Here is a 20,723-nt window from a genome sequence, read left to right on the forward strand (position 1 = left end):
GACCTCACGTGTGGAAACGTGCAAAAGGAAACACATACAAGCAACAATGAAGGGAATCTGTCAGCAATTTTAAAGTAGGTATCCAGGATTAGCTGCTTTCTTCCAACAACAGTGCCACACCTGTCCTCAGGTTGTGTGTAGTATTACAGTTTGGCTCCATTCACTTTCTTTTTTTTATAATAAAGATATACAGTGGTCCCTCAACATGCGATGGTAATCCGTTCCAAACGGACCATCGTTTGTTGAAACCATCGCATGTTGAGGGATCCGTGCAATGTAAAGTATAGGACAGTGGTCTACAACCTGCGGACCTCCAGATGTTGCAAAACTACAACACCCAGCATGCTCGGACAGCCGTTGGCTGTCCGGGCATGCTGGGTGTTGCTGTTTTGCAACATCTGGAGGTCCGCAGGTTGTAGACCACTCTTAGAGGAAGTTGCACTCACCTGTCCCCGCCACTCCGTACAGTCGCCGCTGCCCGTGATGTTGCCGTCCATCACTGTCGCCGCGTCCCCGACGCTCCGGCAAGGCCACTGCTTCCCCGGCATCTGCGCTCTCCGTCGCCGCCATCACGTCGCTACGCACGCTGCTCCTATTGGATGACGGGATCCTGAAGAGGACGTGCCGGAGCCCCGAGGACAGGTAAGTGATCATCAGCGGACCACACGATGCACTGTAAACGGCTATCCGGTGGCAGCTGAAGCAGCCGGATAGCCGTTTATGCGATGGCCCCGACATACAAAAGCATCGTATGTTGATGCTGCCTTCAACATGCGATGTTCTCTGAGAGGCCATCGCATGTTGAAATTATCGTATGTCGGGGCCATCGTAGGTCGAGGGGTCACTGTATAATAATCTGGACAAACATTCAGGGCTGGTGCAAGGATTTTTGAAACCCTAGGCGAAAGCTAATTTTGTTGCCCCTTGACCCTACCCATTGGCTCCGCCCTTTGACACGCCCCACCTTACTACTAGGGTGACACACTGTAACAAATTACCTTACGGCTGGGTTGACCGTGGTGCTGACTGTGCGGGTGCTTTGGATGCTAGCTGGCTACTGACTTTCTTGCAGCGTGCAGAGCGGTGCCCCCATCAAGAGGGCAGTGTAGGCGGCTGCCTATTTTGCCTATAGGCAGAACCGGCCCTGCAAACATTAGAGAGTTTTATGACAAAGACAATCCTTTCTTAAATAGAAGATTAATTGTAATCCTCACCAATCAGCTAGCACACAATGTTATGTATGGGCTGGGTCCAGTAGAGCTGTTCTGATTCATAGTGGGGGGATCCTAAGTCAGAGAACCTGATTTATGAGGTTGATGCCCTAGTAGGACCCAGGAATTGGCCTTATAAGACAACCCATTTAACCACATTAGACCATTTTTTAGCTAACAGAAGCGGATTGAGGCCGTGTTATATATCCGTCTGAACGTTCCCCAGCAGTCAGCTTCGTACATTTCTAAATGACAAACAGCGGAACAAATTTTCTCTTTCCTGTCTGCATCCAGCAGATTCCATGGGTCCATGAACACTAGAGAACAAGCCCTGACTTATGGGAATCAGTGACCCAGATCGGAAACGCAAGACCACACACTAAACATACTAAGGTATCAGGAAAGTCTCAGACTCCATGTGTGATATTTCCAGAGGAAGGAGCAGATGGATTAAGCATATAGCCAAAACTGAAAATCCTCTGTCTTTATAGAAAGCACTTATAAAATAGATTACTTAAAAAAAAAAAAGGATAATAATAATAATAATAATAATAAAGGTCTATACTTCCATGGATAAGTAAAGACTGTGGTATTTGCTGCTAGATGTTAGAATAGAACAATAAGCTAATCTTTAGGGATAAAAAAAATATATAGATACCGGTATTTTTCGCCGTATAAGATGCACTTTTTCTTCCCTAAAACTGGGGGGGGGAAAGTCGGTGCGTCTTATACGGCGAATACACACCTATCGCGGCGGTACCTGCGGCCATCAACGGCCGGGACCTACGGCTAATACAGGACATCACCGATCGCGGTGATGCCCTGTATTAACCCTTCAGACGCGTCGATCAAAGCTGACCGCCGCATCTGAAGCGAAGATAACACTTACCCGGCTGTTCAGTCGGGCTGTTCGGGACCGCCGTGGTGAAATCGCGGCGTCCCGAACAGCATACAGGACACCGGGAGGGACCTTACCTGCCTCCTCGATGTCTGCTCCGTGCCGGGATCCCCTGCATGGTCGGCACTCTCAATCATCATCACGTCATCGTGCACGCCATCCCATCATTCAATAGGAGCGGTGTGCGTAGCGACGTCATGGCGGTGACGGAGAGCGAGGATACCTGGCAGCAGAGAAGTTCCGGAGCGATGGGGACACCCCGGGGAAGCGGCGACAGCTATGGAGGGCGACATCCAGGGCAGCAGTGACGGGTCCGGAGCAGCAGGGACACGTGAGTACTACCTCCTTTTAGAGCTGGGCGGTATGACCAAATATGTGTATCACGGTATTTTTGTAACTTATGGCGGTTCCACGGTATATAACGGTATTTCTTTCACCCCCCCCCCCCCCCCAAAAAATCATGTGACCCGCGAGCGATGTTCTGCTTCCCCCCCCCCCCCAAATCATGTGACCCGCCAGCGCTTTTCTGCTCCCCCCCAATTAATTATCAGCCCAGGGTGGTACTACTCACATATGTCAAGCACTGCCCTCCTCCTCTTTGTTGGGGGCCGCTGGCCCTGGAACTCACTGTACGCCAGTGGTCTCCAACCTGTGGACCTCCAGATGTTGCAAAACTACAACTCCCAGCATGCCCGGACAGCCAACGGCCCTGGGAGGTGTAGTTTTGCAACAGCTGGAGGTCCGCAGGTTTTAGACCACTGCTGTATGCTGTATCCCTATGCCCGGGCTGCAAAAGATAAAGAAAATAAAAACTTTAACTTACCTACGTCGGCGTTACGCTGGGGACTGGAACGTCAGACAGCCGTCAGCCTATCACCGGCCGCAGCGATGTCCCGCCCCAGCCAATTATAGGCTGAGCCCACTGTCATGTAAGAAGCCGGCTGTCCGGGCATGCTGGGAGTTGTAGTTTTACAACATCTGAAGGTCCGCAGGATGAAGATCACTGTCCTATACTTTACATTGTATTTGGTTCAGAATCTTTATTTTTTAGATTTTTATCCTATGCCGGAGCATCTTATATGACGAAAAATACGGTACTTTTTATATACGTTTTTACAAGTTTACTTCTATAGCAGAATTGCCCTATTATGTTGAATATTGTTTATTTTAATCGCACCAACATAAATGTTTCATCAAAGTGTTTGACATACAGCAGGTCATGCAATGGAGATGATGGACATGGTAAGGTTGGAGTCTGCAACCTGATGCCTTATATTCCTTTATTCAGAAGTTGTGGTCTGCAACCTGTGGACCTCACTAGCAATGGCTATAAAGGGTCCCCAGCAAACGCTGCTCCCTTAGATATATTCTCCAAAAGGCATATCTATGTTTACTTCTCGCAGGTCTGAAAAGAGTAAATCTTTGTCCATATTCAGTAAAATAGCATATAATACTTCATCAACAGGTCATAATACTTATGCAAGCCAGGCCACAAAAGGGTCAGGGTTTACGTAAAACATGAAAGCATGCTTCTGGGGACTTTCCTGGGACAGGGTTTGAAAGGAACGTATCAGGTTCCGCATGTTGTCCAAACCAGAACCCCCTCATTACATTAAGGTAATGGTCTACATGCTAAGGCCTTCTCCCTACACCACTGGGCCTGAGTGACAGGTCTTTCACTATACGCAAATAAGAAAAACAACCTGTTAATCAAGCCAAGTAGGGAGGGGTTAAACTTGGTGGTCAAGTCCCTCCATATACAAAAATAGGGACACACCTGTAAATTAAGCCCAAGGAGGGAGGAAGGAGCTGACAGAGCTCACCTTCTTGACTTTATACCCATTTCTAGCTTGTAGTCAATGTATTTCTCTACAACATGTAGTATAAACCATAGCCCATTGGAATACGGACGACTTTCCCCGTTTCATGCTGGACATTGTGCAATATAAAGGACCCGACAGGTTACAGTTAAATGTTCTGATTTTATCAAGCTTGGCATACGAATGTTATTGGGGGGGCAATTACCTCTATGGGCCGGGGATGATATTAAGTAACCAGCAATGGCTCTCAATGTGGCAGTCATAGAGCATCCATGTATTACATAGACATCCATCCAAGAGAGTAACCTTCCACCATAACAGCGGCCTTAGCTTCCTAAAAAATGGCTTCATCCCAAGTGTACAGGTTTGATAGAACTTGTAAAGCATGTTAGAATTTACTATGACGTTTCTTGCAGCTAGATATAAGAATTTTTATTCTTTAATTCTTTAAGAATCTATTTTTAGAGTTTTAAGGTATTTGCAATGAGCATGAAATCAGGAAGCAACTTACGATAGAGAATGTAAACTAATCAGGGAGCGGCAGGGAAGTCAGGCAGCATCCTTAATTGTTGCATAATAATTACAGCAGATAGGAAGCAGCTAAGCCCCGGAGCAGTGCTGAGCAGGGAATAGTTCACCGACATGTGGGATCCATTACGGGGCATGTGTTTTCCATATCCCAGCTCCTCCCATTAGGACGCAGAAGACACCAGATTTGTCTGCATTTCCTTCTCTTGTAGTTCATTACAATGATTGATCATTGATTTTATTGGTCTGGTGCACCCAGAATGAGGGTGTCTGCATATGTGCCATTTTGAGGAAGTTTTTTTGATGCACTTTTTGAAGTCCGTACCAGGTGTAGATTGTAAATGTAAAGGAAGTATATAGGAAATATTCTACTTCTCTTTAGAACTCACTCCTAGGTTTGGCTTCAGAAACTGCACATGTGAATGCACCCCAAAGCCAACCACAGACATTCCATAGGATAACTAATTATACTATTAACATAATAAGGATTTATATAAACTAAAAAAGAATTTACTACATACAACCCTTCAGACATTAAAGGAAATATGCCACCAGTGTCACCTGCACTAATCTGTCGGTACCGCTGTCGGAGACAACGGTACTTAACCTCTTCAGTTCCGTGCAGGTGATCTCTGGTAATCTGGAGTTCCAGGCCAGGCTTGGGGCACGAACTTAGTGATGTCACTACTGCTGTTCTCTAGCAGCGGGACCCAGCAGAGAGCAGCAGCTGCATGGGCGGAGCTTAGTGATGTCACTACTGCTGTTCTCTAGCAGCAGGACCCAGCAGAGAGCAGCAGCTGCATGGGCGGAGCTAAGTCATGTCACTACTGCTGTTCTCTAGCAGCGGGACCCAGCAGAGAGCAGCAGGGGCATGGGCGGAGCTTAGTGACGTCACCGCTGCTGGGTCCCACTGCTAGAGAACCGCAGCAATAATGTCGCTAAGCTCCGCCCATGCCCCAAGCCGGGCCCGGAGCTGAAGCTACTGGAGAAGATTACCGGAGATCCTCTGCACGGAACGGGACAAGGTAAGTACCGTTATCAGTCACCTGCCCTACCTGTTGGTACCGACAGGTTAGTGCAGGTGACACTGGTGACAGTGTTTCCTTTAAGGAAATAATGTAAAATGAAGGAGCCCATAAGCTTGTTAAAAAAAAGGCAAAAACAATGTACATTTACCGAAATCTAAAAAAAAACAAGATCTCCAGGAACAATTAAAATACAGCCCACCTCATAGGCATAAAACAGCTGCATTTTTATAAGTCCTTGACCATGTTTTTGATGGTCCACACAGCTGGGGTCATCAGAAACGCGCTTAGACAAGAACTTACAGCGGTAACACAGAAGCAAAAAATTGGACCGTATTATGGCAGTGTGAAAATGTCTTTCACAACGCGCCACTTAGACCACTGGAAGTATGTTGCATCCTGTCGAAAAGTACAACATAAACCGCAGTGTAACATAGTAACAGTTCATAAGGTTGAAAAAAGACCAGAGTCCATCAAGTTCAACCGTTATTCCTAATGAGTCCCTACTGAGTTGATCCAGAGGAAGGCAAAAAATTCATACTAGGAGGTAAAAATTCCTTCCAGACTCCAAATATGGCATCAAAATAAATCCCTGGATCAACGGTCTGTCCCTATAAATCTAGTATACATAACCAGCGATGTTATTATTCTCCAAAAATGCATCCAGGCCCCTTTTGAACTCTTTTACAGAGTTAACCATGACCACCTCCACTGGCAGAGAGTTCCATAGTCTCACTGCTCTCACAGTAAAGAACCCCCATCTGTGCTGGTGTAGAAACCTTCTTTCCTCTAGGCGTAGAGGATGCCCCCTTGTTATAGATACAGTCCTGGGTATAAATAGATCATGGGAGAGATCTATGTAAGGTCCCTTGATATATTTATACATAGTTATTAGGTCTCCCCTAAGCCTTCTTTTTACTAAACTAAATAACCCTAATTCGGATAATCTTTATGGGTACTGTAGTCCTCCCATTCCCCGTATTACTCTGGTTTCCCGCCTTTGTACCCTCTCCGGTTCCACTATATCTTTTTTGTACTGTACACAGTATTCTATGTGTGGTCTGACTAGTGATTTGTACAGCGGTAGAATTATTTCCTTGTTGTTGGCATCTATGCCCCTATTAATGCACCCCATGATTTTATTTGCCTTGGTAGCAGTTGCCTGACACTGGTCACTACAGCTAAATTTACTATTAACTAACTCCCAAGTGTGCTCTCATTTAATATATAATCCCAGCCCGGATTTTTCCTCCCCATGTGCATTACCTTACATTTATCAGTATTGAACCTCATCTGCCACTTCCCAGCCCAAACTTCCAACCTATCCAGATCCATTTGTAACAGTGCACTGTCTTCTATAGTGTTTACCGCATTACAGAGTTTAGTATCATCTGCAAAGATTGCTACTTTACTATTCAACCCCTGTACAAGGTCATTAATAAATATATAAAATAGAACAGGACCCAAGACGGACCCCTGTGGTACCCCACTAGTAACAGTCACACAATCAGAATAAGTACCATTAATAACCACCCTCTGTTTCCTATCACTGAGCCAGTTACTTACCCACTTACACACATTCTCCCCCAGCCCAATCCTTCTCATTTTATGCACCAAACTTTTCAAATGCTTTGGAAAAATCCAGATATACAACATCCAGCGATTCCCCCGGTCTAGTCTGGAGCTCACTTCCTCATAAAAGCTGATCGGGTTAGTTTGACAGGACCGATCCCTCATAAAGCCATGCTGACATTTATTTTTATCAAGATATTCCAAAATAGCATCTCTTAGAAAACCCTTAATAATTTACATACAACAGAGGTTAAACTAACAGGTCTATAATTCCCGGGGTCACCTTTTGACCCCTTTTTAAATATTGGCACCACATTTGCTACGCGCTAGTCCTGGGGAACCTTCCCTGTCACTATAGGACTGGTAGTTTAATAGACCAAACATAGTCAACCAGTGTAGAAGTGTGGTCCGCTGTGCTACAAGACTTGCAAAACAATTGTATAGGAAATACATTCAGTGCCCTAAATTAAATGGCCCTGATGCCAGTTTACTCTTGTATACATTGGTATACTATTATGAAAGAATGCTGACATACCTCTAATGTACTGAATAAACACTGTGAACTCTACCTGAGTAATGGACTCGCATGCATAAATACCAATGAGGCAACTCATGCAGCTGCTGTAAAGATCTTCAAGAGAGCTAACCAAGTCTAGTTTGCCCCATTTCTCATGCTATTGACCAAAGAAAACCAATAGCAGAGAAATTGTCCTATAAGCACAGAAGGGTCATATAAAGGGGATAGGGTATGAAACAAAAGCCATCCTCTTCAGACATCGGCAGTCTAATACAACACCATAATGGGGGGTCCAGTTTGATCTTTGCTATGGGGCCCTCTCTTCGGTGAACATCACTGACTAGACGTGCTCTAAATTTCTAATACGTTCTGTGTTGATATTCAGTCTCCGAGCACCATCACAGGACAACTACTGTGAGGGTTGATTGTTGTTTCTTTAGCCCATGAATAAGGCAAAAAGGTTACTGGCCACAAGCTCATGGATTTTCTCCAGTCCCGCTTTAGTAAGCATTTCATTTTATCTCAAGAAAGTAAACATATTTACAATGGCCATTCATGGTAATACAGAGAGATATGCAAAAAAAAAAGGAGGCTCCCTGCAGAGACAACTTCTTAGTAGGTTCTACTTTTCAATGAATATAATACAGCTTCCCTATAATGGCTCTACATCTCAGTGGAAGGTGTAGTTGGCATTTTTAAATTACATTTGAACGTTACAGGCCAAATTCAATATTGAGTTTGGAAATTGGGTCCTTCATTGCTAAACCTGTTCATGAGTTTATGTACAGCCAACAACTGCAACTCTGTCTCGTCTTCAACACATCCTGCAGAGACAGGATTTACCAGGCAAGGTGACTACCAAAAAGACACACACAGGAGGAAGAGGCCCGGTGGTCTTTACTGTACCTTATTTCTGTTAACCAAGATTGGAAAAGCACGGCCAGAAACAGCACACCTTTCCATGAGTTGTGTCTGTCACTACAACTGACCTCTACTGTAGTAAATGGAGCTGAGCTGTAATACCATACATAACCTGTGGGTAGATGTGGTGCTCTTTTTTGGAAGAAAGTAGCCATGTTTTTCAAATCCTGGAAACCTCTTTAAACCTTATTGAAGATGACTCCATTAACATTTTTTATTTGTTTCAGGCCACTCTAATAACTCAATACAACCTGCTCCTTCAACTGATTTAGGAGGTATTCATTCCATGTTTATGGCCTCAGTGTAATGTATGCAATGTGACAGGAGGCCATGATGGATACCTTAAATAGGCATCAATCTCCCATTGGAATACTTTTTTTTGAATTTTCAATAATTTTTTTTTATAGTATCCATTTAAAAGGGGTACTCCCCTTCTCAGCGTTTGGAACAAACTGTTCCAAATGCTGGAGCTGGCGCTGGGAGCTCATGACTTCATAGCCCCGCCCCCTCATGATGTCACGCCCAGCCCCCTCAATGCAACTCTATGGGAGGGGGCATGGAGGCTGTCATGCCCCCTCCAATAGACTTGCATTGAGGGGGGTTGGGTGTGATGTCATGATGGGGCGGGGCTATGACATCACAAGTTCCTGGCTCCAGCGTTTGGAGTACCCCTTTAACATATGCATGTGGTGGATACCATACAGTGATAATGATCTTATAACAATATGGCCCCATTTAAAGTGGTACTCCACTGTCCCAGCGTTCGGAACATATTGTTCCGAATGCTGGGTGCAGACTGTGGGGTCGTGAGGTTATGGCCCCACCTCTTGTGATGGCACACCATGCCCCCTCAATGCAAGTCTATGGGAGGGGGCCACGCCCCTTCCCATAGACTTGCATTGAGGGGGCATGGCGGGACGTCACAACCCCCGCAGCACGCAACCAGTGTTTGAAACAAAATATTCCGAACGCTGGGGCAGTGGAGTACCCCTTTAACCACAAGCAGACCCTGCCTGATGCTAGCAAAATTCAAGTAGATCAAAGCCGCCATAATAGGGATAGTAATGTAAACTTCTTTAGATTATTTTCCGCAACTGACTCTTAGAATGGAAAATCTATGTCTATGCTTATTTATCCATCCCTGAGATGTACATTGACTTTATCCATGCATATGTCTAGCATGAAATTTTTATTCAAAGTTACTGAACCAAAACCCAAAAGACAAAAATTAAAAATTCCTCCGAAAAAAACACAGAACAAACTAACAAGATTGAGCGGCCAGGAATAAAACACAAAATCCAAATGAATTCCTCATGAACTCATCGACTTTGCAGACGGCACACGCTAAATAAGTTAATTGTGTATAGACGGCATCTTATGGTCTGCTTTATGATGTATACATTTTATAGAATTACATCAACTAAAGCCTCAGATCTCTGTTATGAACATATTAAACAGGCCTTTCTGGGACCAATTTCACTCGGAAATCCAATCCAGCTGAGAAGAGATCTGTATCTCCGTCCTACAAAGTGTTCTTCAGGTACCTGCATCTGTTTTAATAGACAACAGGGCTCGACTGTTCTGAAGGGAGTTATATTCTTGTCAAACTACATTCATTCTTGACCAATCTCCTCCTCCCCCTCGGTTAAATGAACAAAACAGGTATTGTGACACGAACAGCGAATACTTTGTCCAAATGTGCACTCAGTCAATGAAGAACCCATATAAAGGGGCAGCGGTGTTGGGTTGCCATATTACACCATCGCTCATAATCATCTAATCTGCAACACTAAACCAGGACCGCCACATTACAAACGCCATAAATATTACATGATCCATGTCACAATAACTAATAAATCTTACTAATCCCAGCCGAGAACAGATATGGCTCTAGATAAATGAAGTAAAATCATTTTGAGATGAATCCTCAGGCTCCATAGACAACATTTGGTTCTCCTACAAGTCGTCATGATACAGCCGTATAAATCATCCTCCAGTGACCAGGCCAGAACCCTTGTTTCCTGAATATGTTTAGCAGAGTTTTCATTATTATGAGAACAAAGGGCTGTCTGTGTGTAGTGACTCCGGCTGATACCTTGTAACACAGGGCACAGATTTGGACACAAATCCAGGATTTGCAACAAGCGAAAGGCTTCCATCCAAATGAATAATAAGGTGCTGCCGCTTAGAACGGCAAACAATAAGTATAAACATTAAAAGGAGGTAGAAAGAGGAAGTGTAAACATAAAAGTAAAACCCTCAAAGTACTCCACAAAGGCTAATATAATAAAAGAAGCATGGAAACCATGTGTGATATGCGCCCCCTTGTTTTTGTAGGAATACACCTGTAAATCCCCATGAACTGAGGCTGCATTTTGTCGACCACAGATTTGAATTTGGAAACTGTATCCTACATGCACATTTTCTGCATAGAAGAATGTCTATAGGAGGAGAAAAAAAACAAAAACAAAGGAGGGCTATGGCATGCTGGGTTATGGGAAAATGCCACAAGTGTTTTAAAAGGTATGGCATTTTAAAATTCTCTATTGTTGACTAGCTAACATCCGTTAACAGAATTTCTTTTAATAAAAAATAAAAAAGTTATGGAATTTTCCCCCAATAATTTTCTGCAAAGACACCACCCTTACAGACTGAGATACAATGCTGGGCAGTTCTTTCCACCCATGTTATGATCTGTCAAACAGACCATAACAGAACAGTCATATTAAAGGGGTACTCCGGTGAAAACCTTTTTTCTTTTAAATCAACTGGTGACAGAAAGTTAAACATATTTGTAAATTACTTCTATTAAAAAATCTTAATCCTTCCTGTACTTATTAGCTGCTGAATACTAGAGAGGAAACTCTTTTCTTTTTGGAATTCTCTCTGATGACATCACGAGCACTGTGCTCTTTGCTGACATCATTGTAATAATTAATAACGCTTTATTTATTGTTGTCCTTAGTGGGATTTGAACCCAAGTCCCCAGCACAGCAAGGCAGCAGTGCTAACCACTGAGCCACCATGCTGCCCTTAGCATACATCTGCTATGCACGGTTGCTAAAATGGACAGAGATGTCAGCAGAGAGGACTGTGCTCGTGATGTCATCAGTGTTCCAAAAAGAAAGGAATTTCCTCTGTAGCATTCAGCAGCTAATAAGTACAGGAAGGGTTAAGATGTTTTAATAGAAGTAATTTACAAATATGTTTAACTTTCTGCCACCAGTTGATTTAAAAGAAAAAAAGGTTTTCACCGGAGTACCCCGTTAACTATGGATCCTGTGAAAACCGAAGCCACAACCCAGAGTATAGAAAGCCTAAGGGATAAAAATTTTTAGGGGCTGCATGTGGCCAATAAGGAAAAGCCAATCACCAAACGAGACAAACGTGTGCAGGGAATATCTGACCTAACATGGTGCCGCATGGTCTGTGTTGCCCCTCAGAGATGGCACTGTAAGTTCAGGTCCTTAAAGGGGTACTTTTATTTTTTTTAAATCAGCTGGTGCCAGAAAGTTAAACAGATTTGTAAATGACTTATATAAAAAAAAAATCTTAATCCTTCCATTACTTATTAGCTGCTGAATACTACAGAGGAAATTCTTTTCTTTTTGTAACACAGAGCTCTCTGCTGACATCACGAGCACAGTGCTCTCTGCTGACATCTCTGTCCATTTTAGGAACTGTCCAGAGCAGCATATGTTTTCTATGGGGGATTTTCACCTACTCTGGACAGTTCTTAAAATGGACAGAGGTGTCAGCAGAGAGCATTGTGGTCATGATGTCAGCAGAGAGCTCTGTGTTCCAAAAAGAAAAGAATTTCCTCTGCAGTATTCAGCAGCTAATAAGTACTGGAAGGATTAGGATTTGTTAATAGAAGTAATTTACAAATCTGTTTAAAAAAATTTCTCACCGGAGTACCCCTTTAAACCCCCGATTGGGTTTGAACAATCAGCGATAACACAGGTGCAAACATTTTCGCCTTATTTTAGACATTCTCTGAACCAATATGCAAGCAATAGTGTGGGCTGCAGAATCAGACAGAGAGGTGCAGCTTGCAAAGGTAACTCTATACACCCAAAAGGCACAGAGATTTGAAGTCAATGGAAGCTACAGAGGTCAACCAGGGTTGACGTGATTGCCAGAACGCATTTATTCATGGAAGGGGTCCAATTTCCTGAAATACTAAAACAACTCTTTAAAAAAGAAAAGAAGGTTTTCCTAAAATGATGCACCATAGAATGAAATATAAATACGAAGCTCATATTAGCCTATTTTACTTTTATTCGGTCACTTTAGAAAAGGAATCACTGAAATTCGGAGATGAATGCACACTTGTGGCTAAAGTTACTTTCCTCCGCCAAAGTTACACCCTATGAATCTCTCACGTTATAAAATACTTTAAAAAAAAAAAAAAAAAAGCCAGTTGAAAATACCCATTTTCTGAGGATCAAGTACACTTGAAAGCAGGCCAAAACAAAGGATTGCGAGATACATCTTTAGTCAGATGCTAACTCGTAATTACAGTTTTTGTGCAACTACAGTTCCTCAAAAGAGGTGTAACTGGCCTGTTAAATGCGGCATCAAACGCGGGTGAAGTCAGAACATGCTGGGAGATGCAGATTATCATGTGGTCGGAGCTGGTTACCATAAGCCAACGTTGTCTTCCTGGCACGCACTGCTGCTAAGCCAAAAATTAAATTAAATTATATATATCTTGCTAACAGGGTAATTAGAAAGAAAATAAAATGATACAAGTATACATTCACATTAAATGATATTATATAGATAAGGAAAAAAAAAAATAAAGTTTTAGGGTTTGTGTCCCAGGTTTACAGAGAAACTTTTCTTTCCATGCTATATTTTATGTGGCTTCCTATTTTGGCTCAATATACTACAGTACAGTGACCCCTCGACCTACGATGGCCCCGACATACGATCATTTCAACATGCGATGGCCTCTCAGGCAGCATCAACATACAATGCTTTTGTATGTCGGGGCCATCGCATAAACGGCTATCCGGAAGCAGACTGCTTCCGCTGCCACCGGATAGCCGTTTACAGTGCCCCGTGAGCTCCGGTGATGGTCACTCACCTGTTCTTGGGGCTACGGCGCATCATCTTCAGGAACCTCTGCATCGTCGGCGCTCTCCATCGACGTCATCATGTCGCTGCGCACGTCGTCCCGTCATCCAATAGGAGCGACGTGATGGCGGCGACGGAGAGCGCGGTTGCCGGGGAAGCAGAGGCCTTGCCGGAGCGTCGGGGACACCGCAGGGACGGGGCGACAGCGATGGACTGCAACATCCAGGGCAGCGGTGAAGGTCCGGAGCGGCGGGGACAGGTGAGTACAACTTTCTCTAACAGTGGTCTACAACCTGCGGACCTCCAGATGTTGCAAAACTACAACACCCAGCATGCCCGGATAGCCAACGGCTGTCCGGGCATGCTGGGTTTTGTAGTTTTGCAACATCTGGAGGTCCGCAGGTTGCAGACCACTGTCCTATACTTTACATTGCACGGATCCCTCAACATACGATGGTTTCAACAAACGATGGTCCATTTGAAACGGATTACCATCGTATGTTGAGGGACCACTGTACATGTGAGAGGGGTTTCTGAAAACTCTGTTGACATTCATAAGCAACATGTCTACTGCATTGGGGATTTGCTACAGACCTTAGACATCTTATCCCCTATCCAAAGGATAGGGGATAAGATGTCTGATCCCAGGGGTCCTGCCGCTGGGGACCCCCGCCATCTCGCATGTAGCACCCACCTCTGGGAGCTGCACGCAGCGCTGCAGCCTTGGAGTCTGCTGGGTCACGACTACAGGGCCGGAGTATCATGATGTCACGACTTCGCCCCCTTATAACAAGGATGTCATAAGAATGCGGCAAGAGATAACTGATCAGCCTAACTACTGTACTTATGGTGTATGGTCTCATGCCACTGTGTAGTCCTCTCTGAAGAAGCATATGTTTCCATAATAATGGTATCTAAAGAATGCCATCAATTTATTTATTTTGGATTCAAATGAAACAGGACAATACAAAAAAAAAATAATCCAGCTTCCAATGTTACCCATGAGCTCAGCATTGGCAATGTTCAGATGCTCCATAGAGTGTGGATGAAGAAGAAAAAAAAACAGCATTATGCTTCAGTCACATGACTCCATTTAGAATCGTATGGGTTCTATACAAAAAAAGGTCCAGAATATGTAGGTCTGGTGTCGGGCTTATAGAAGAGCCCCACTTGCATTTGTTCTAGGAGGCAATCCTTTATAAGGGTTATCAGGGATAGAAAAAAACAGTCCTATTTTCTTCCAAAAACAGCATAAGGCTGGGTCCACACTACGTTTTCTCCCATACGGGAGCGCATACGGCAGGGGGGAGCTAAAATCTCGCGCTCCCGTATGTGACCGTATGCGCTCCCGTATGTCATTCATTTCAATGAGCCGACCGGAGTGAAACGTTCGGTCCGGTCGGCTCATTTTTGCGCCGTATGCGCTTTTACAACCGGACCTAAAACTGTGGTCAACCACGGTTTTAGGTCCGGTTGTAAAAGCGCATACGGCGCAAAAATGAGCCGACCGGACCGAACGTTTCACTCCGGTCGGCTCATTGAAATGAATGACGTACGGGAGCGCATACGGTCACATACGGGAGCGCGAGCTTTTAGCTCCCCCCTGCCGTATGCGCTCCCGTATGGGAGAAAACGTAGTGTGGACCCAGCCTAAGGCTGCATTCACACCACGTTTTTGCAATACAGCTCCCATATCAGGTTTTTGATGAAAAACGGATTCCTCAAAACCGGACTAAACTGTATCAAAACGTGTGGACAAATTTTAACCCGTATACGGTTTGAAAAAATGATGTCCGGTTGCATCGTTTTTTTTTAAGGAAAAAACGTATAAGTTTTTAACTTTTAACTTACGGCGGTTCCACGGTATATAACGGTATTTTCACCCCCCCCCCCTCCAATCCTGTGACCCGCCAGCGCTGTTCTGCACCCCCCCCCCCCCCAGAAATAAACGCTGTTTTTCTGCTTGATAATTCCTTTAAATATTTTTTGGCCTATGTATTGAATATAGTAGCAAATATTTGATGCTACAGTATTTCCCCATGAATCAAAATGAAACCTTTGTCAAATAAATAAATAAAACCAATTTCTAAAATCTTGCATCTTGTCATTTGACTATTAATAGAATTTACCATTTGCTCCTTAATATGGAAAACATATTATAATATCCTCCTTAAATCCATACTTTGATCACTGGCATAACGTCTTGCCAAGCTAGCTCTGACGGCATGAAAACTCTACATTTTTGCAGACTTTGAGTCTGGAAGCATTAACCTGAATCTTGGATTAACTCTTCCTTTACTGATACAGTAGATGAATATTAATTTCTTGTATTTTCTACATCCTGGTAAGAAAAAGTTGAATGAGTAATGAGACAGTAAACGTGCACCAAACAATGGGTAACGAGCCTCCAGATCTGTCAAAACTATGAAAAAAATCCTATTAATTATCTTACTATCTAAAGGGACTTAACTGAAATCGGACACTTTTGCCCCTGCGCCGGTGATCTGAATTGGAAATATTCCCTCTCCATGGCTTGCCAGTTTCGGCTCCCAGAGTGATACAGCAGATGTCATCTAGCACAATAAATTCCTTTATTAGACATACATTTGAGACGCCTTCTGGGGTTTGTAGCGTTTGGTTTCATGCTGAAAAATGTAATGGTATCTACAGATTGTCCATACACAGTCCAGGCCAGGGGTCTTTGATCACAGACTGAAGAAAAATCAAGATGTATATAAATAATACTCATCAGAAAAGATATTTTAAGAAAGTAACCCACCTGAGGACACTGGCATACCCATCAGTCCCACCTAAACTGGAAAACACTGGCAAGAGCAGTTACTACTATTATTCCCACTAGGGCTGGGCGGTATGACCAATTCAGCGTATCACGGTATTTTTGTAACTTTTGGTGGTTCCACGGTATGTAACGGTACTTCCTCTCGAAACCTCCCCCCCCCCCCCCCAAATTAATTATCAGCACAGCGCTGCGCTTTTCGGCCCCCCCCCCCCCCCCAACAAAAAATGTAATTATCAGCCCAGCGCTGCCCCCATCGGGGTAAATACTCACATTGTCACCCGCTGGCCTCCTCGTGCTGTTTGTTGCCGCCGCAGGCACAGACACAAGGTAAGCAAAAAAATAAACTCACGCATGTTCCTACGTCGGCCTTACGCTAGGGACGGGAACGTCGGACAGCCGTCAGCATATCACCGGCCGTAGAGATGTTCCGCCTCGGCCGCTGATAGGCTGAGCCCACTGTCATGTAAGAAGCTCTGGGCGGCTCTGGGTTAAAATTAATATCGTGCAGCACATAAATGTCGGTATTCGGTATGAACCGGTATACCGCCCAGCCCTAATTCCCACTTTATGAATGTGGGAACATGATCTATATGTGGTGATCGCTGGGCCAGACATAATCCTGGACGTCTTGAACAGACAGTCTCAAATGGCTGATAATGGGGATCAATAGATCATTTCAAGTCCACGTTGCATGCATGGAAACTAGGTTAAAGTAATTACTAAAGGCATATTGTAAGAATAGAATAATGTAGAATATGCAAAGAAAAAAGTGGTCCGGCACTAACAGGACTAGGGTAAATGGGAAATAGCTGGCGGAGGGCTACAGCAGGGTGATCCAGATAACAGATGGTAACGGTGGTGCAATGTCTAGAAGAGTAGATAACGATAATGGCCCTCATTTACTATTCTAAACCCGACCTCTTTTGTCTGTTTTTTTTGTCGCATCTTTGTCTGCGCCATGTCGCAGACATCGTGCGCCAGTCTGCGACACTATGCGACATTTTTTCCCGACAGACACGATGTGGATTCTCCCAAACCCGAAAAAGGGGCGTTACCCGACATTTCTGAGCTTTCCCACGTATTTATTAAGGTTTCCAACCCGAATTCGTTGAATTGTTGTGGATTTTTTCCCGACAGCTCAGAGGAGTTGGAAACCAAAACCAACAAAACCCACGTGCGACAAACAGGATGCGACATAATAATAAATACCAGGGGGAAAAGCAGTCGGGTAAGAAAGCAACATAGACTTACAACCAGATTTTCTTAGTAAATGAGGGCCAATGGATATAGAAAACAAGACAGCACTCACCATCCAACTCTGCTTTATTCAAGCATTAAGATGACACAGGGTATGTGCTCAGGGTGGAGGCGGGGACTATGGCCGGGACAGACTGTTTCACGCTATCACAGTGCTTCTTCAAGCCGGTATACGTATACCGGCTTGAAGAAGCGCTGTGATAGCGTGAAACAGTCTGTCCCGGCCATGCTCCCCGCCTCCACCCTGAGCACATACCCTGTGTCATCTTAATGCTTGAATAAAGCAGAGTTGGATGGTGAGTGCTGTCTTGTTTTCTATATCCATTAAAGAATAGAATAATGGTTGGACAATAGACCAATACATACCTTTAAACATACTAAAATATCCAAGGTACCGAACAATTATGAAAACATATTTTCTACACATACTTTAAGGGTGCGTTCCCACCTGGCGTATACGCAGCGCATTTCACACTGCACAAAATCTGCAGCAGCAGCGGGAAATACGCTCCGTATCCATCGCTCACCATACACACAAGGCTTTCCGGCGGCAGCCCTATGTGCGTAGATTTCCCTCTGCTGCTGCAGATTTAGAAATACCGTTTATATAATGTGGAATCGCCAAAAGTTTAAAAAATACCGTGATACACACATTTGGTCATACCGCACAGCCCTACCTCCAGCTCATATTGTTCCCTGATGAGCCCTTTTGGGCCAAAACATATCGGGACTGCTGTGGTAGCCAAATATTAATTTCTTTACTAGACTGGGACCAATTTAGCCTTGCTTTTATTGCTGTAATCGCAGAACTAAATCGTCACTACGTTGTCATGCCGCCAGCGAGTTTACATCCTTATGGGTAACAGGACCAACTGGTGTATTGGTGTTATCAACCAGTTTACATTATCCGTTTCTTCAGTGGAGGCTAATGTAACATCCTAGGTGGAATTAGAAAGCAGGGCAGAACAGTTAGAGTTAGGGTATTGAGAGAGGTCATCCTGCTAAGATCGATTACTCTCCATGGGCCAAGGGCTTGTATCCTACTTGTGACTAGGAAAAGTTTCAAAGCGTTGGCATTCCACCAACATCATCAATTTCCACAATTCTCAGAGATATGGTCACTTTCTGACTCCCTTGGTTGGCAGTGTAGCAAAAATCCATTACAGTTTAAAGGGGTTATCCAGGGGAAAAAAACTTTTTTTTAATACATATTAACTGGCTCCAGAAAGTTAAACAGATTTGTAAATTACTTCTATTAAAAAATCTTAATCCTTCCAATAGTTAGTAGCTTCTGAAGTTGAGTTGCTGTTTTCTGTCTGACTGCTTTCTAATGACTCACATCCCCGGAGCTATCCAGCTCCTATGGGGATATTCTCCCATCATGCAAGGGATATTCTCCCATCATGCACAGCTCCCGTGACGTGACATCATCATTGAGCAGTTAGACAGAAAACTTCAGAAGCTAATAACTATTGGAAGGATTAAGATTTTTAATAGTAATTTAATTTACAAATCTGTTTAACTTTCCGGAGCTAGTTGATATATAAAATAAAGTTTTTGCCTGGAATACCCCTTTAAGGTTGTTCTTTTCTGTCTAAGTGCTCACTGATGACACGTGTCTCGGGAACCGCCCAGTTTAGAAGCAAATCCCCATAGCAAACCTCTTCTAAATTGGGCGGATCCTGAGACACGTGTCATCAGAGAGCACTTAGACAGAAAAGAACAACCTTAACTTCAGAAGCTCATAAAGTACTGAAAGGATTAAGATTTTTTAATAGAAGTAATTTACAAATCTTCCAATGAAAGAGAGGTATGGAAAAATCAATTGGCACTCACCGGTCTTCTTCAGCAATAAGTTTCTTTAATGCAAAATACTCATACAAAAAGGCAATTGGGGAGAGGGATCAACAGGGGGGGGGGGGGGGGTAAAAACCTCCGGAGACAGAGTCTGTTTCAATCGTTTGCCTTTTTGTATGTGAGTATTTTGCATTAAAGAAACTTATTGCTGAAGAAGACCGGTGAGTGCTGATTGATTTTCCATACCTCTCTTTCATTGGAAGATTGCAATTTCTTACATCAGTCAGAGCACCACTACCTTCTCAAGGAACTGTTTTCCTCAATCCTATACCCCGGTCCATCGTATCCAGTTGGTCAGCCGAAGCAGTGCCGGACACATTCTTCTTTTTGCTTTAATTTACAAATCTGTTTAACTTTCTGGAGCCAGTTGATATATATAAAAAAGTTTTTTCTTGGAATACCCCTTTAACTACCAATAAAGCATACTGGCAGACTTCTACCTTTCCTACTTTCCTTTGGCAATGCCACACATACGGTATATTAATTTCACCTATAATTATAAGCTTCTTAAATCTACCTGATGCTAAGGGCAATATGAGGTCCATGGAATGTTAAGAATCCCCTGTACTTAACAATAATATTATAAACCATTCAATTAAAAGCGCATTCTAATGCAATGATTCACGCATCTTAGATAACGTTTTTTTTTATGTGCATTACAATAACAGAGCATTTAAGGATTACGAGTCTGAAGGTACAGGATGTATACCGAAGTATGGAGGAGGGAGAGCATGAAAAGATGAAGAGAAATTATTTTACAGGAAGAATTAAAAGACCTGGGAGATTTGGGAGCAGGTTCTGTTCAGAAGGGAATGTGGCACTATTTCTCTGCTTGGCTGAAAGCGACCGATCTCCACATGACACTTCACGCTTTACAGTTTTCACTTAAAAGGAATCAGAAAAAAAAAGAAAAAAAGAAAAAGAAAAAAAAGCTGAATGCTGCGATTATGGGGCTATTTGCTGAAATTTAAGCTCTGCCGATTTCCCATTGTTCCGGCCTTATGAATAAAAGATAGGTCCTTTGTGAGAATCTCCTTTTCTGTACGCTAGGGAACTATTTTCACCTGTTAAGTCGGACGGTTTTACTTCATGTGTCACGCTGACCTTTTATTGGAGTCAAAATAAAATTATATGTGCCCCCCTTCCCCTCCACCAAAAAAAAAAAAAAAAAGGGAACAGGCCAAAATCAATGGGAAAAAATGACCCATTCACCAACAAATGCCGGGTATCTGAAT

General features: G+C 43.5%; 1 protein-coding gene across 8 annotated transcripts in view; it reads right to left on the reverse strand.

The window, feature by feature from the left end:
* Positions 1-20,723, reverse strand: part of IL17RD (interleukin 17 receptor D) — a 96,264-nt gene that overhangs the window by 46,441 nt on the left and 29,100 nt on the right. Inside the window, exon 2 of one of the 8 annotated variants that reach the window (XM_056524402.1) lies at positions 16,045-16,147. The exons of 6 other annotated variants lie outside the window; for them this stretch is intronic. In XM_056524402.1, coding sequence (XP_056380377.1) covers positions 16,045-16,104 — 60 coding nt within the window. In that variant the 5' untranslated portion in view covers positions 16,105-16,147. Of the gene's footprint in view, positions 1-5,018; positions 5,150-16,044; positions 16,148-20,723 lie in introns of those variants that run through there. One more of the 8 variants, XM_056524403.1, reaches the window with a different exon arrangement.

Source organism: Hyla sarda, chromosome 6 (assembly GCF_029499605.1).
Source record: "Hyla sarda isolate aHylSar1 chromosome 6, aHylSar1.hap1, whole genome shotgun sequence".
Taxonomy (NCBI): Eukaryota; Metazoa; Chordata; class Amphibia; order Anura; family Hylidae; genus Hyla; species Hyla sarda.